Source organism: Trachurus trachurus (assembly GCF_905171665.1).
Source record: "Trachurus trachurus genome assembly, chromosome: 3".
In the NCBI taxonomy this organism is placed as follows: domain Eukaryota; kingdom Metazoa; phylum Chordata; class Actinopteri; order Carangiformes; family Carangidae; genus Trachurus; species Trachurus trachurus.
Genome location: NC_139893.1, coordinates 7,294,532 through 7,310,220, shown reverse-complemented (window position 1 = coordinate 7,310,220; position 15,689 = coordinate 7,294,532). Strand labels below are relative to the sequence as shown.

The 15,689-nt window shown below is 44.0% G+C and overlaps 1 protein-coding gene across 1 annotated transcript in view; it reads right to left on the bottom strand.

Moving 5' to 3' along the window:
- Positions 1–265: 265 nt before the first annotated feature.
- lmo7b (LIM domain 7b) overlaps positions 266–15,689 on the bottom strand; it is a gene marked incomplete at its 3' end in the record, with an annotated part of 30,854 nt that continues 15,430 nt past the window's right edge. The window contains exons 10-30 of the mRNA XM_084001521.1: positions 15,582–15,641; positions 14,673–14,823; positions 13,440–13,588; positions 13,085–13,268; positions 12,366–12,968; positions 11,183–11,488; positions 9,844–9,958; positions 8,901–9,062; positions 8,598–8,779; positions 8,442–8,505; positions 8,291–8,350; positions 6,174–6,199; positions 5,931–6,038; positions 5,705–5,797; positions 4,902–5,041; positions 4,657–4,701; positions 3,689–3,741; positions 3,432–3,603; positions 2,593–2,781; positions 2,381–2,489; positions 266–379 (exon numbers count right to left, since the gene is read on the bottom strand). Of these exons, the coding sequence (XP_083857647.1) occupies positions 266–379; positions 2,381–2,489; positions 2,593–2,781; positions 3,432–3,603; positions 3,689–3,741; positions 4,657–4,701; positions 4,902–5,041; positions 5,705–5,797; positions 5,931–6,038; positions 6,174–6,199; positions 8,291–8,350; positions 8,442–8,505; positions 8,598–8,779; positions 8,901–9,062; positions 9,844–9,958; positions 11,183–11,488; positions 12,366–12,968; positions 13,085–13,268; positions 13,440–13,588; positions 14,673–14,823; positions 15,582–15,641 (3,085 nt within the window). The remainder of the gene's footprint in view (positions 380–2,380; positions 2,490–2,592; positions 2,782–3,431; positions 3,604–3,688; positions 3,742–4,656; positions 4,702–4,901; positions 5,042–5,704; positions 5,798–5,930; positions 6,039–6,173; positions 6,200–8,290; positions 8,351–8,441; positions 8,506–8,597; positions 8,780–8,900; positions 9,063–9,843; positions 9,959–11,182; positions 11,489–12,365; positions 12,969–13,084; positions 13,269–13,439; positions 13,589–14,672; positions 14,824–15,581; positions 15,642–15,689) is intronic.

Below are 15,689 nucleotides of genomic sequence, written 5' to 3'. Positions count from 1 at the left end.
AGGGTCTAAAATGTTAATAAAACAGAGTTGTTGTTTTTTTTTACTTGATGGGCAGATAAAATGCAGGTTCCCTGAAAAGTGATTAAAACCAGTTCAGGCACAAAATTACATTTTCCGTTCCTGTTTCACACCTCAAAAGGAGAAAAGAGTCTAATCTGAGCAGGAAACCTAAAAGCAACAATCTGGGGAGGCTTCGTGATGCGAGGCACAGAAACTGAGGCGTGGTATGTTTGAGAGAATCGGCCGAGGTCACTTCTCACGCCGATCAATACTCACACTTGAGGTGGAAATAGCAGAGCTCACAGTAGGGCTTCGTGTTGCGGATTCGAACCTGGACTCCAGTCTCAGTTCCTGCGAGATGTCGGCGGCAGCCCACGCACTGAAGAGGAGGAGCAGGAGGAGGAGGGAGAAGTGAGAAAGAAGAATCAAGCGTTTATATAAGAGAAATCCAGCTGACCCCCGTGACGTGGGCTGTTTGTGTCCAAATTATCTCCCCCAGATTGTCCGCCACCCAAGCACAGAACAACAAAAGCTTTGTTTCAGTACAAAAACAAAACACAATCAGTGTCAGAGCTGCTATTTGTGTCTGGAACTCGTATGGAGCAGAGAGCTGCAGCGGTGAACAGACTTTTACTTCTACATGTTAATGAAACTGGGGGGAGGTGGGGGGGAGGTGTGGGGTCTTCTGCCTGTGACATTTTCACAGTGAGCATCTAAAAGCAAAGTGGGACAGTGGGTGGACTTCTTCCACTCAATTAAAAACAAAGACAGAGACACACAGCAGGAGGTTGTCTTACATCGACCACCAGGACACGAACAGACTGTCTATCATTTTGTCTATAATTTTTCAGACTTTTTATGTTATTTGCAACTTTTACTGAACAAATAATGTGAACACTGATGTTGATTTTATTATTATTACCAGCATCATAGAATATATTACATAAGAGCATCATGTAAATCATGGAGTGGATTTTGCTCATCATTGTCTTTCATCTACACTACATGTGTATAATGTGTTACCTTTCTACCTTTTAATACTGTATTTTATTGTTGCTATTTTTGTTTATTTTAGGATGCCTTTTAACACCTGGCAAAGGGACTTCCAGCTAACTCTGGTGTATTTACATTTTAACCCTTAAAATACCAGTTTGTTTGCACAATGCACTTGTTGCACTTGGTAAACCTGCAAAATGAGTATTTTCTATATTCTTAGTGCTACTGATTTTCTTTGTATTATCATGAATAGGATTAAAACTGTGTCATACATTTGCTCCATAGGAGAGCAGTAAGCCATCATACGCCCCCTGTGGTAACTTACAAATATTACATTAAATTGTTTCCTTGTCCAAAAATGGACCAATGACAAATTCTGGTAGAAAACTTTAAAAATGAAATTTTTCAAGTGCCGAGTTTAGAATGAAAGACATTTGATCTTAACTGTTTGATTTAATACTGTAAGCAATTAAAATTTGGCCATGATGGAGCCAAGTTGTTCAATTGATATTTAGGCTACATTGATGATTTGTTTAAAGAGTTGAATTTGAAAATTAAAAAAAAAAAACAGACCCTTGGTAAATTCATTCCATGTGCATTAACACAGCTAAAATGGTCAAAAAAAGAAAGCCAACTGGACACAAATGGCCAGCAGAGCCCAGAGGGTTAAAACAGACTGTGTTAGGAAAGACAGAAACAAAGAAAGGTGTAGAAATGCTGCTGCTAGCTGGTGCCTACAAAGAGCTGCTGTGATTGTGATTCAGGCTACAGAGATGAGACTCCTGCTGACCAGATTCAAAGGTGAGGTCACACTAGTCTGAACGGGACGATGTCATTTAACAACACGCCGGCTTGTTTGTTTATTATGGCACAGATTCATTAAAGTCTGTTTTAGTTACGTTTCCTGCATTTTAAACTTCTCTGTCAGACACCTCACGCTGTCACTTCAACATGCACGCTCTAAAAATAAATTTGACTGACTCGGCTATTTGTTTTTATATCCGCACATCTGATATTTCCATCTGCTGCCATTTTTCATCCCCTCAGTGGAAGCAGCAGCTTGAGAGACAAATACGTCTCTCGGCTTCACGTACCCAGTGATTTATTTGCCTTTTGCATCGCACTTTGAAAAGTTGAACTGTTACGACTACAGCCGAGCACAAAAACATTTCTGGATTTGCGGGTGTCTGTTTATAATGTATAAAATGAAACCAAAAAATGCATTAAAAAGAGAAACTGTGCTTTGCTTTTGCCTTGCGGTGCAGAAATCATACAAATTAAGGCCATGACGCGACCTTTTTTGACCAAATTGGAACCGAACGAGTGAAAGAAACGGGGCAAGCAGCTACTGTGACCGCACCTCGACCTGGTCGTGACCTCTCACCTGGAAACAGGCGAGGTGGTAGCAGAGACTAAGGGCCTCTACGACCATGGCTGCACCACTACCCAGGACACGCTCACACACACAGCAAGTCCTCCTGCCACTGACCATCCTGGTGCAGCACATGTTAACAAGTGGTGAGGCCCAAAAAAATGCAAAAGACAAAAAAAGATACAGAAAATAAGACAGAGGGACGGACACAATGAGCTGCCTACCTGCCGTGGTGAGCGGGGTCCATGGATGCGTTCCTCTGGGGTAAAATGGCCCCGGTGCTGTAGCGGGAGGAGGCGTTCCTGCTGGTGGAGAAGTAACCTGCTGCAGCCGAGTGTGGCCGGGGGTAACCGAACGTGGCGGTGGAGATGGGGGACTGACGTAGAGCATCTAGGTCGTCCAGAGACTCATACCTGCAGACAGCGGAGGACAGTAACGGAGTCAATTTACTTGAGTACTGTACTTAAGTACTTTACTTGAGTATTAGATTTCTTTGGTACTTATTACTCTTACTTGAATACATTTCCAAGACAAATATTTTCACTTTTACTTAAGTTAATTTCTAGGAAGGCTGAAAAGTACTCCTTACTTTCAGGTCTGCTCTTTTTTTTTTTTCTAAAATATTATTGAACACAAGCTGTGTTTGTCAAAGAAGGAAACCCTAACCCCTAAAAGCAGCACATCAGTGCAGCTGCTTTCAAAGAGTTAATTCTCAGAAACAAGAGTTAAAAGGTCCTTACATTCATTTAGAAAAAAATATAGTAATTCATTGATGTAAAAAATAAGAAATTTACTCTTACTTTTACTTAAGTATCCAAAAGTAAATGCTTTTAAATTTACTTTAAGTACCTTTAAAAGCAAGTGCTTTTTTACTCTTATTCGAGTAACATGTCGACTGAGCTACTTTTACTTGTAACGGAGTAAATTTTGAGCAGTAGTATTTGTACTCTTACTCAAGTACTGGGGTCAAGTCCATCTCCACCTGCAGAGAAAGAGCCACTAAGGTGTAACTGAAAGGTGAAATCCACCTTCAATCAGGTTCAAACACAAAGTCAGAACCCACCTCTTCAGTGCGACCCCCACATACACCGGCTCCTTGTAGAAGCTGCAGCTGCGCTGGCGGATCCAGCTGTTGTCGGTCAGGAGCTGAGTCCTCTTTTTCATCTCCTCCAAAATCTGCTGCCTGTCCTGCTCGGCCTTGGACACGGACTGTCCTATCCTTTTCCTCTGATCACCTGCACCAATCAGAGTTGGGCGGTTAGCCCCAGTGCACCCACATAACAGAGGGTAATATTATGACAGGGAAGACATCAGACGAACCTCTCATCTGCTTGTAGGGACCGGCTAATGCTGGGGTGGACAAGGACTTTGCCCTGAGGAGGAGGGGGAAGACAGACACAGTTCAAAGAATCGGGTCTGAGCTGCTTGAATGCTGATGTGAACTTCAATCCTTTACCAAGAGGTGCAGTACCCAGCTCACCAAGCCAGCCAACCACCTCGCTTTGTGCTAATGATTAATAACTCTTAAGGGACAATGATGAGTTTGTATTTGGTTATAAAAGAGTCTCATATTAATGTGGATTAATCTACTTGCCCACTTGTTAATGGGTCCATGTTCGATAAATACTGTATATCGTTTTGTCTTTATCGTTATTTTGTTATTATTTAGTGGTCGGTTCTCCCAGCATTTCCTGCTTTTGGTTTTGCGGATGCTGCCCAGTAGGTCATGGGAATAATGCAGCCGAATTGCAGTTTATGGTCGGAACTACGACGGTATCTGATCGTCTTCGAACCGCAGACTTTCATTCTTTTAAAGTATATTTTTGGGGCTTTTTCGCCTTTAATGGACAGGACAGTTGAGAGAGAGAGACGGGAAATGGGAGGCCTTTGGAAAGACGAAGACATTTGACATTTCAGGTTTTTAAAATTTTCTCTGCATCAAAGTAAATCTGCACAAATGGGAGGCAGAGAGGGGGGGGATGACACGCAGGATAGGGCCGCTCGACGCGGGATTCGAACAGGGGCCAGCAGTGAGGACTATAGCCTCAATACATGGGGCTGGTGCTCTACCAACTGAGCTAAACACCGCCCCCTGACTTTCATTCTTGATCAATGAAAACATTATTGGCGCTATCGTCCGTCTTGCGTCAGTCCAAGAGAATTTCACCGTGCGCATGGAGGCTTCATGGGAAATGTAGTGTGGAAAACACTTTGCTTTCCAAAACTCCTCGTTGTCCCTTTAAAGAGTAGTTTGATTAGAAGATAAACTGAGCTCATCTTGTTCTGACCTGTGTGCAGGAGACAGCTGAGCAAAGCCACAAGACTCCATAGCCCTGAGGTAACACATGAGCAGCAGTAAGACCCGGCACACGCAGCGGGAAGTGCAGCACACCCCCAAACAGCAGCAGTCAGGGGAAAAAAATTATGACATTTTAAACAATAAAATAGTACTGCATGCAACAATATTCAGCGATGGATGGAAAAAGAAGTGACAATGTTGGTGACATTGAGAGAAAACACTGATTTACAGTACCAGTCGGCTCCTTGTGCATAACTGTGACGCTCTGATGCAGCTCGGTTCAGCTGATCTCCATCAGGTGTCGGCTTCCCTTCCTCTCTGGGTTTAGTTGCATGGAGCTGAGCGCAGCCAGGGCTCCCTCCACCGTTGGTCATCTGCTTCACATACGTCACAGAAAAGGAGAAATTATATTTCACGAAAAGTTTTAATAGTTCCAGATCTCTGAAGACTGGATCAACAGAGGAGAACATTATGAATCGTATCAGCAGTGAAGACGTTGTACTCGTTCCTGTCAGCACAGTAATCACAGATGCGTCAGAGCTGCTGATTGAAAATACATGCGCGTGCTTTGAAGATGGACAGTGTTAATGAAAACATGTTTTGTTGGATCTTTGGTCTGTAGGCCGCACACACACACACGACTGTCAATCAGGGGCCACAGCCTTGAAGCACACACACTTGAGTAGATGTAAAGCACTTTTTCCTGTGGCGACTTTCTTGAGATAATACTTTTTATGATCACTCTGTTGTAACTCAAAATGGTCTGTCGCCAGTATTTGTCTATTTTATTTGTTTTTCCTTCCTTTTTGCTTTATTTTCATCTTATTTTTATAGTTTTATGTTTTACTTATTTAGCGAGGGGAAGAGGGGAAGGGAGGGAGAATAGGGAGAAAAAGTTTGCTCTGTTTCTTGCTTGTAAGAATGTCTTGTTTGATTTGCTGTAAATTGCAAACAAAAACTAATAAACACATGCTTTAAAAAAAATAAAAAAAACGGTCTGTCGCTCTGAAAAGCCTCCAAGGATTAAACAGCATTACCCCCGTCTTCCTGCTCAAGTCTCCTCCCACTGCATCTTGTTGTGCCCTCCGCCACTCGGCCTCCAGTCTCTCCTGATCCCGCTGGCATTGCTCCTGAAAAACCAAGACACACACACACACACACACACACACACACATGAATGTTGCTTTAAATTTTAGATGAAGATCAACTAACATTGCCCTCCTGATTGCTGTGTGTGTGACTGGGTGTTGGGGGAGTCTTCACCTGTAGGAGGCGCTCCTGTTCTTCCTGCCACTTCTCCTGACGCCTGCGATCCTCCTCGCGGTCCCACGACCAGCTGGATGAGGAGGGGCTGAGGGACGGCACCTGCAGCTGAGGGCGCACAAAGCAGATCATAGGCTGCAACGTGATCACAGTGCAGTATATGCACACACACACACACACACATACACCTTATGTTGGAACATGAATTAACATATCCTGGGATGAAGCGGTGCGGTGACTTACATCAGATATCGCAGACTCTGAACCTCCTGTGTGAGAAAAGTAACAGGTCAGAGAGCAGCGTGCAGAAGCTACTACAGAGCAACACACACATACAGAGCAACACACACAAACTGGGGGATTGGTGATACATGAGAAGAGTCTAATAAAGTAGCACACAATCCTGCTGAACCCTGGCAAATCTTGTGCAGAGTCTGACTGTGCAGCCCGAAATTTTGGTTTATGGTTGTCGGAGTCACGCATGGTGTTTACAGGTCAGCAGGTCACTTCACACACGGTTAACAAGAGTGACAGCCCTCTACAGCGCTTCTTATGGTTTCACTGGGTTCGCAGAAACCATACAACACAAACACACTGGGTGAGAAGGAGGAAGGGTAATTACGATTCTGCTGTTTACTGAGCTTTACCTGCAGGACTGGCTCAAATATCTGGTCAGAACTATCAAACATCAGATGGCTCACAAGTCTGTGATACATGAGATCTAGTTAAGATTAAATACACAAGATTGTGTTGATTGTGTTTGCCAGCCAGTGGAACAGCAAGTCTGTGTGTTAACGTGTTAATCAGACAAAACTTAAAGATGCTGCACGCAAATACTGAAAACAATAGAAATCAGCTGAGCAAAGAGTAAAAATAAGCATCACACACTGTCTGACACAAATCTGCTTTCAGAAAACAAACAAGTGATTCCAGACTCTAGCACAGTATCAAAACAACAACAACAACAACAACACACACACACACACACAGTGCAAAGCATTTACCACACAAGTAAACCCATGAGCTGAATCCTGCAGAGCCTGAAGAGAGAAACCATTGTAGCGGGGACACACATCAGAGTCATTAGCAACCAGAAAGGACGGCACCACAAATCAGTCATTGTGCAAAAAAGAACGAGAAAGTTTCCAATTAAAAACTTAAAGCCTGCTTGCACAAAAGGACGTAGGAATACTACTAGAAGAAGCATCTGTTGCACCGGCGCATGTGGCGACTTTAGAGATGTGATCCGTGCCGTCGGCTCTGTGGTTGCTAAGTAAAGCTGCAGCAGCTTTTTGATGCAGTAGTGAGCAGCCATTCAAAGAAATGCCGCTTCTTTCATAATTACAGTTGTTTATTGTGAGGCTGCTCTGAATGAAAATACTGTTTAAAGCAGAAGTAAGCGATCCGGTCGTTTTGGCTAATGCTGCGTTCCAGGCAGGCTTTTGAAACCGTAAGTTACAGCTTCAAGTCACGACTTAGTAGCGTTCCAGGCAACCTGCAACTCGCGTTTCTCCGACCTGTTGCCTGTGAAAGTCACTATAACGGCCACTCGTAACTTCCGACCTGTGAACTCGCACCAGATCGAACTGGTACGACTTCACAGGTCGAAAAACACGAGTTACGGGTTGCCCTGAACGCACCATAACTTCTTGTCAGCCGACGGAGTCAGCAGCCCCCGCCCTCGTCATGGATCTATTGGTCCTCGTCCCTACGTCACCACATTCAGGCGCATCCCTTGGCTGCACACACAGCCCTTCATGCTGTTCTCTCTCCTCATTGGATAAAAATTGTAGGATACAAGAAAAGTTTTCTCCTCGGCTCAGAGCAGAGTGACTGAGAGACCCGTGTTTCGGTCCAAACACTCTATGTAAGTGATTGCTGTCGGAAGATAGAACTATTTAAGACTAATATTAACACAAAAATATCGCTTACTTCTGCTTTAAGTTCTGTCATAATTACACAAGTTCACTAAACAGTAACTTAATGGGATAGTTCAACATTGTGGCAAATTGGCCCATTGCCATAATCTCTCAAACTCATCAAATACACAATCCAACAACTCCAAAAGACAATTAAAGGTAACGAACCTACTGCTATGACTATAGGGATTATGGCAATGGGCCAATTTGCCAAAATGTTGAACTATCCCTTTAAGTGAAACTGATCGCAGTGTGTCTTTTGATTTTCTTTTTAGTTACAGGCCCTTTTACATATTTCATAAACTCAATGCATCAACACATCCTATGATGAAGAGGTATGATAGGCAAGAGTCAAATCTGCATTTTTTATTTGTGTTTCAAGCCGAGCGTCGGACACCAAAGCTGCAGCGCAAGGAGCCAAAGTTTAAACTGCAATTTTACCTGTTTGTTTGAAAAATTCTTCCCTCCTTTTCTGATTTTTCGTAATTATTTTATCATAATCTACACGAAGAGGAAGAAGAACAAGAGGAGAAATTACATCTGTGTCTGAGGAGTCATCCTTGAGATGGAGATGTCTTATGCCTGGTGTTACCTTTACTTGTAGTTGTCCTGTTGCTGTCAGTGAGTCCTCCATCCACCACTTTACTTTGCACAACCTGGGCGAATGAAACAAACACCAAGAGATGAGCTCCACTAATGAAGCTGCACTTTTTAAACTGAAGTGACAAACGGCTAAAACATTTCTCACATCGTCCGCCTGCCCGGTGAGTTTTTCTGCTTTTGTGACTGTGGTCTCTGTGGAGGCACTGCTGCTGTTGGCATGGTGATCAGGGCAGCCTATCAGAACGGGCGCTGCGGCCGTCAGATTGATGGTCAACCTGCTCTGGCCCGGCTGGTTGTGATGATGACCGCCCTCGCTGGTGCTCCAATCTGAGAACACGAGAACCAGACATCAGAACTAAACCAGCACTCGGGAGGTTTCGGGGAGTTACAGTACGTTACTATAAATCATCTCAGGAGCTGCTGAAGGACGTCAACTCTCTTTTTTTACCCTTGTTGCCATAACGTCGAATGTCCATGGTCAGACAGCCGGTTTGAAGTGCAAATGTCATCGTATCCTTCCACTGGCTGTAGCTCAAGTGTGCTACTGGAACTCCATCCACAGCCACAATCTCATCGTCCACACACAGCTGGCAAAGCTCCGCTGGACTGCCTGAAAACAGAGAGACAGAGAGAGAGGGGAGGGAGGGAGGGAGGAGCAGACATCAGGACAATAATAAAAAAGAAGAAGGATGAGAGTAAGGACAGAACAGCACGGCACCAAGAAGAAAGCAGCTTCCAACTTCCACAGAACAAACTCACAGACGAAGTCACGGTAATGAGCACAAGGTTCCTGCTCCGAGTCCAAAAGTAGGCCAGTAAGACAAAACTACATATCAGTGAGTAAGTGACACCTCGCTCACATCTCATTAAACATTCATGGTTGAGTTTTAAATCACTGGCTGCATTTTGTAGTTTTTTTTTTTTTTTTTAAATGCACAGACTGTAAATTCACACACGACCTCAAACTGACAGATCAGTGCAAAACCACAGTTACCATTTCTGCTCTCCTGCACATAACTATAACAACTTTGGATAATCAAGATCTGATAATTTGACATTTCTCTTTCTTTGCATTAAACATATATATTACAAAATTGTAAAAGAAATACACTCCTATTCAGCTGCATTATCATTTTGGCACAAGAAGTCGACCCACTAACATCTTTACATGTGTAATTCGTACCAACAGGAGAGTGTGTTGCTACTCCAACTGCAGGCTGTAGCAGCAGATTACCTCAGATAAGTAGAAAATATTAGCCGTGCACGATGTAGCATCACCGTTTCTGCCACTGACTGCAGACCACAACAGTGTTCAGTGACCTAAATCTTCATGCTACTTCACCCTAACTAGGATTTCAGCAGTTCAGGGTTAAGCACAGCAGAGGTCTTACCAGGTTGAATGGATTTTATCCTGGTCCCTGTGGAGTCCCAGTGTGTCTGGAAACCAAAGTCCGGTCTGCTGTTGGGTTTGAGGGCTAGGCTCACTCTCATGTCACTGTGATCCACCTGTTACACACAGAGACACACACACACACACACACCATAGGTAAAGGTGACACCCTGTGATCCAATGTCCTGTGCTTCCTGGTGGAAATTAGACACTTCAGGCGCCTGCTGCACAAATATAGAAAAGTATACCCGATGTGATGAGTTGATTATCTGCGATGTAGTGCAACTATTACAGCAGCCCTGTGATAAAAGACAACTCTTTGTAATGTTTGGTATTATTTTGTTGTCAGAGATGTTGATCCGTTCATTTTACAAATTAAAAATTACAAGTCTAAATGTCAGACACAGTCCTGATAGCAGGTCTGTTTAGTCAAAAGTTTTACTTCCTCATCCAAAATATCAACATGTTTTATTCTAATAGTACAATGATTTATAACAGCTTATTATGTTTCATGTGACAATTGGCCAATTTTGTCAGACTCAAAATTCAAGGTAGAGGCCCTGCTCAGTCTGATCATGAACTCAGTGGTGCTCATTTGCTTTACAATCAGTTATTCTGATTCACACACAATAAATATGAGCCTTTATCGACCTGTGTCTGATCACTGCTCCAAATTAAACAGATAAGTAACTAATTAATAATAGTGACTTGTTTTCTGTCCTTTGCTTGTGCCCCTGTCCAATCTAATTTTATAATCCCTTCATCTAACATAAATTATGTTTTAAGGTGTTTACAGTGGAGATGTCACAATTATAGATTTTCTTGGTATGATTATTGTCAGAGAAATAATCACAATTATCACGATGAATGTGTAAAATCAAATAGTCAAAATATAATTGCATTACCAATTATATAAACAAAAGGACCAATTATTAATCCTTCAGAATAAATGTTTTTTTAAATGTTTTTTTTTTTTTATTACAAATGAGGCACTAACATTTAAATTCCTACCAGTTCAGTGTTACGTACCGTGTATTTACTTTTACTCTGGGGTACAAAGCAAGGTGGTTATCTCGCAGGTGATTATTCATATGGTTCATAATGTTGCGTAACTTTGTTTACATTCCATGCGAGTTGTGTTGATCTGCTGACATGGTTCTGACATAATCTTTTTTGGAAAGTGTCGGTATTTTAGTAACCTTTACGATTAAATAATTTAATACCGCGATTAATTGTGAAAACAAGTTATCATGACATCCCTAGTTTACAGTTTTTGTGCATTACAATACAGTAGAAACACTGGAACCAATGTTGCACGCTGACAAAACAACACAGTATACCTTTGTCGGTGGCAGAGTGGAGCTTTTGCTGTGGTGGGACTGTAGATTGGAATAAGGCTGCGGCAGGATCTGGGCGTTGGAGAGGGGCTGGTGGTGGAAACCGTTGGTCTGGCTGGAGACGCCGGCTCCTCTCCCCTCCTCCTTCTGTTCAGCCCCCTTCAGCTTGGCCTGGTTGGCCTTCTTCTGTCTGACTGAAGCCTGGTACTGACCCCGCAGATGGGCCGCCGCTGTGGCTCTGGGCAACGATTTGGGGGAAACGACTTCCTCTTTTTCGCTGTTCAGCAGCAGACCCTGGTTATCATCTACCTGGAGAGGAGAGTTATAAAAATCATAGATGAATTAGATCACACCGTTTACTCTGCAGGACTGAAATATTAACTGCTAATGCACGGCCGTTGGTACCGACTGTCCACGACCACCAATACGTGAAAATTAATATGTACAATCTTTTAATGAGGCAACACTGCTCACGACGGTGCAGCAGCATTTCTATTATTAATGAGGTGGGTGATCCAAGGAAACAAAGGTAACACAAGCTCACTCTCATATATTGCACACACAAACATGTATATGTGCCCACCTACACACACACAGGATATGCTCTCATTATAATAACTAGCTTGAGTCTATTTGGCAGATTTAACAAGTCCCCACACACCTTCCTGAGCACTAAACTTCAACTGAGCCAGAATTACAGCCAGAAAATTATAAAAAGTCCAGACTGTGTAAAACTAAATGGGCAGGTGGTGATTCTTTTTTTCTTTTCTTTTTTTCTTTTACACAAGCGCCTACACTTTAGGAACACTGGAGAATATTTTCAATTTTTGCAGAGCAGAGACACAGGTCTCTCGCACTCCTGTTTATCTATGTCCTGACACTCATCCTCATCAACATAATTACCAGCTTTATAATGAAGCTGCATCAGACCGATTGTTCCAGCTCCATGAGGGAGGCAGACAGAGAGAGGACAGCAGGAAAACAAAAGGGGACTGTGTTGTTGGTGTTGTTGGTTTTACATGTGCCTACTAACACCCTGAAATATGTACTCGTAAGAAAGGGTGAAAACAGATGTACAATTGTGATATTGTCTCTGATATCATCAACAAACCCCTCTTGTTCCGAGGAAACAAAAAAGAAAAAATCAAGATATGAAGCGCTCATGTGGAGACGACTCTAAACTCACGTTGTACAGTCTGGGCAGTGAGAAGCCTCTGGACTGTTTGGTCACAAAGGGCCGAGCTGTGATGGCAGAGGAGAGACGGGCCGAGCCGTCGGACCGCCGGTAACCCCGAGGAAGGCTGGCCGAGCCGGACCACGAGCTGGTTCTGGACAAGTACTTGTAGACGCCCGGGGCCTGCTGGCCTCTGCCCGGCTCCACAGCTGCATCCGGAGTCGTCGTCGTCCTCTGGCTCTCGTCCTTGTGGTTTTGGACGGACGAGTCCTCCTCATTGGAGGAAGTTGGAGCTTTTGGATCGGTGTAGAATGAAAATTCCTTGTAACTCAGCATGGATGCAGGACGATCGCTGGTGCCGGTCGACTTTCTGCTCTCATTTGGCTGAATGGTTGTGACCAGAGTGGAGATTTGGTTTGTGTAGACGTGTTCTGGCTCGGATGTGGGCGGGAGAGAAGCCGAGCTGCCCTGGGCTTTGACTTGAGTCTGGGAGCTGAAGGGGAAGTCCAGAGACGGTGTGGTAACTCCTGCTCCATCTGAAGCCAGGGAGGCGAAGTGGGTCTCCTCCCCCAAGATGTTCCCATCGGACGCAGGCATGGCTCCAACCAAGGACGCCTGAAAAGAAGCAAATTAGCGCTTCTGCTACAGGTCACACATGACACAGAAAATCAAACACACTATGCACCATAGAGACAATACAGAAGGCCAGAGTGTTGAAACTGTTAAATCACCTGAGCATTGGCTGAGCTCTGGGGGCTAACGGTAGCCGTGGGGCTGAACGGCGTCTCGGTGGCGTAGCTGCGGGCCAGCAGAGCTCGAGTGTGTGGCCGCAGGTCGGAGCTCGCTTGTTTAGACGGAGGAGAGGTGGAGTAAGGTCGGGGGGCAGGGTTATGTCTGCGCGGTGACTGCTGCTCTCTGGGGAGTCGACGTGTAAAGAAAGAGGAGCCGGTGTCATAAAGGAAGCAGGAAACATGGGGGAGTCGTCTTACAGGACTTCACCAGGCTTTTCATGCACACTTGAAATAAATACTTTGGTGGCGATAATGTTTGGGAGTGCAGGCTTAAGATTCTCTGCAGGAGCGTTACCTCTTTCTCAGCCCGCCTTGAGCCTTGTTGGTGTCAAAGCCGGTCATAGCACCATTAGTCATCTGGTTAATGACGTGCTCTCTGTCCTGCGACTTCCTGCGGAGGTCAGACTTGGTGCTCCTGCGACGATTCTTCCACTTTGTCAAGTCCTGAAACAACAACAACACTAGAGCCATTAACGGGTTGTTTGTCTGCATGTAACTGCAGGTCAGTGTCACCATCAGTATCTTAAGGATTAAAGACACTTTCTTTAGACTGATTGCACAGGAGGCTTGACCTCGGAACATGTAATTGAAAAGACGCTGAACTTCAGATGGTGTTTATTCTTGGCCTTACTTTAATGTTCAGGCTAGGACAAACCTTTATTTCCACGAGGACGCAAATGAAAAATGGAAAACTCTCTGCTCATGTCAGTGAGATACAGCGGGGAAAATACTGTAAGTATTGAACCTGTCAACATTTTTCTCATAAAATATATATTTCTAATAGAGCTATTGACATGAAATTTTCACCAGATGTCGGCAACAACCCAAGTAATGCACATCTACAAAGAAATCCAAATATTTATGTCCATAAATTAAGTAATGTGTAATAAAGTGAAACGACACAGGGAATAAGTATTGAACACATGAAGAAAAAGAGGTGCAAAAAGGTAAAGAAGAAAAGCCAAGAAAGCAGCTGGAGTCTGTCAGTATTTAGAAAGTGATCCTGTCCCCTAGTGCAAAGTAATATCAGATGGTTTAGTCCAAACTGACGCCTATGAAAAGGATTCTCATCACCAAGGTTTCACACGAGGCGTCTCATGATGGGGAAAAGCAAAGAGCTTCTCCAGACCTTCAGAAACTTATGTTGCAGAACAGACTGATGGCATCGGGTACAGACGTGTCTGAATGCACCGTTTTATCAGTTAGTGCCGTTAATCTGAAACTAAAAAGAACATTATTTCACCATAAACTGGCCACAACCAGGTGCTCACAACATTTCTGACAGAGTCAAAAGAAAACTAAGAAGAGTCCAGGAGCCGAGGATCACTGACAGAGAGCAGACAGACCTGCAATTAGCAGCTACAGTTATATATACACATGTATATAAAAAATTAGGAATGCATTTAACCACCATGGCCTCGATGCATGCTCACCATGCAAGTCTATTGACGTGTTCAATACTTATTTTCCCCGCTGTATGAGCAGAAGCTCCATAAATGGCCCGTTACAGTCAGTTATCTAGACTTACATCCTGCCACTGAGCTTCACTGTCTTTGACAGCGACGCCGCTCCTCCAGCCTCTTACTGTGTAAGTGTCCCGGCCCACATCACGAGCGCCATCCTCACTGGGAAATTTACGCACTGGGTACACCATCGGGATGTCGCTGAGTGATTTACTCCTGGTTCAGACAGACAGACACAGAGACAGGACATGGAAATGAATAATGGATATACAAAGTAAACAAAGATGGTATTTACAACACTGCTGCTTTATGTGGCATGAAAGTGTCACTTTAGAAGAGCATGTAGCAGGAGAAGCATGATGCACATGCCAACTAACTTCTATGTGCACTCAATTGCCAGCACGCATACACACACACACACACACACACACACACACACACACACACGAACAGTATCAACAGCCAAGACACGGCACATTCTGCATTCAAACAACAGAATCCTTACTCAAGTGCGAGCTGCACAGAAGCAAACAAGTCAAATAACACAGCAGTATAAATCGTGACAGATGTTGCTGTCTGTATAACACAACAGACTCGACTTGTAACAAAGTAATGGTGCCGCTGTGGGCAACAGAGGATGTCACACACGCCATTCAATATAACTTACAGCAGCATTTAGTGGGTGGTATATCAAAAACGATGACATAATGTGATGGCAGGATCAAAAAACAATCCTGTAGTGTGTCGTAAATTCCTCTGACAAGTTTCTGCCCAGAATATTAGCGGTGGGAGGCGTACTGAGCGCTCCATCTTCAGGAACAAGCAAAGTGCCGTTGGCAGCAAAAAATCACTTTGTAGCTAAAGCTGAATACAAACCAAAGCAGACACACGTGAAGCAGCGAGGAAGCAGCCACGATCGGAGCGCTCGCACACGCCGTTGCTCCGACTTTATGTCTGAAAACAGGTGGACTTACCAGATCCAGCCAGGGTTGACCTGGACTGGTCTCTCAGGCCTGACCTGGTTTTGCTTTGCTCTACAGAACCAGAGACACAGACATGAGGATGGATGACTGCCATCACCG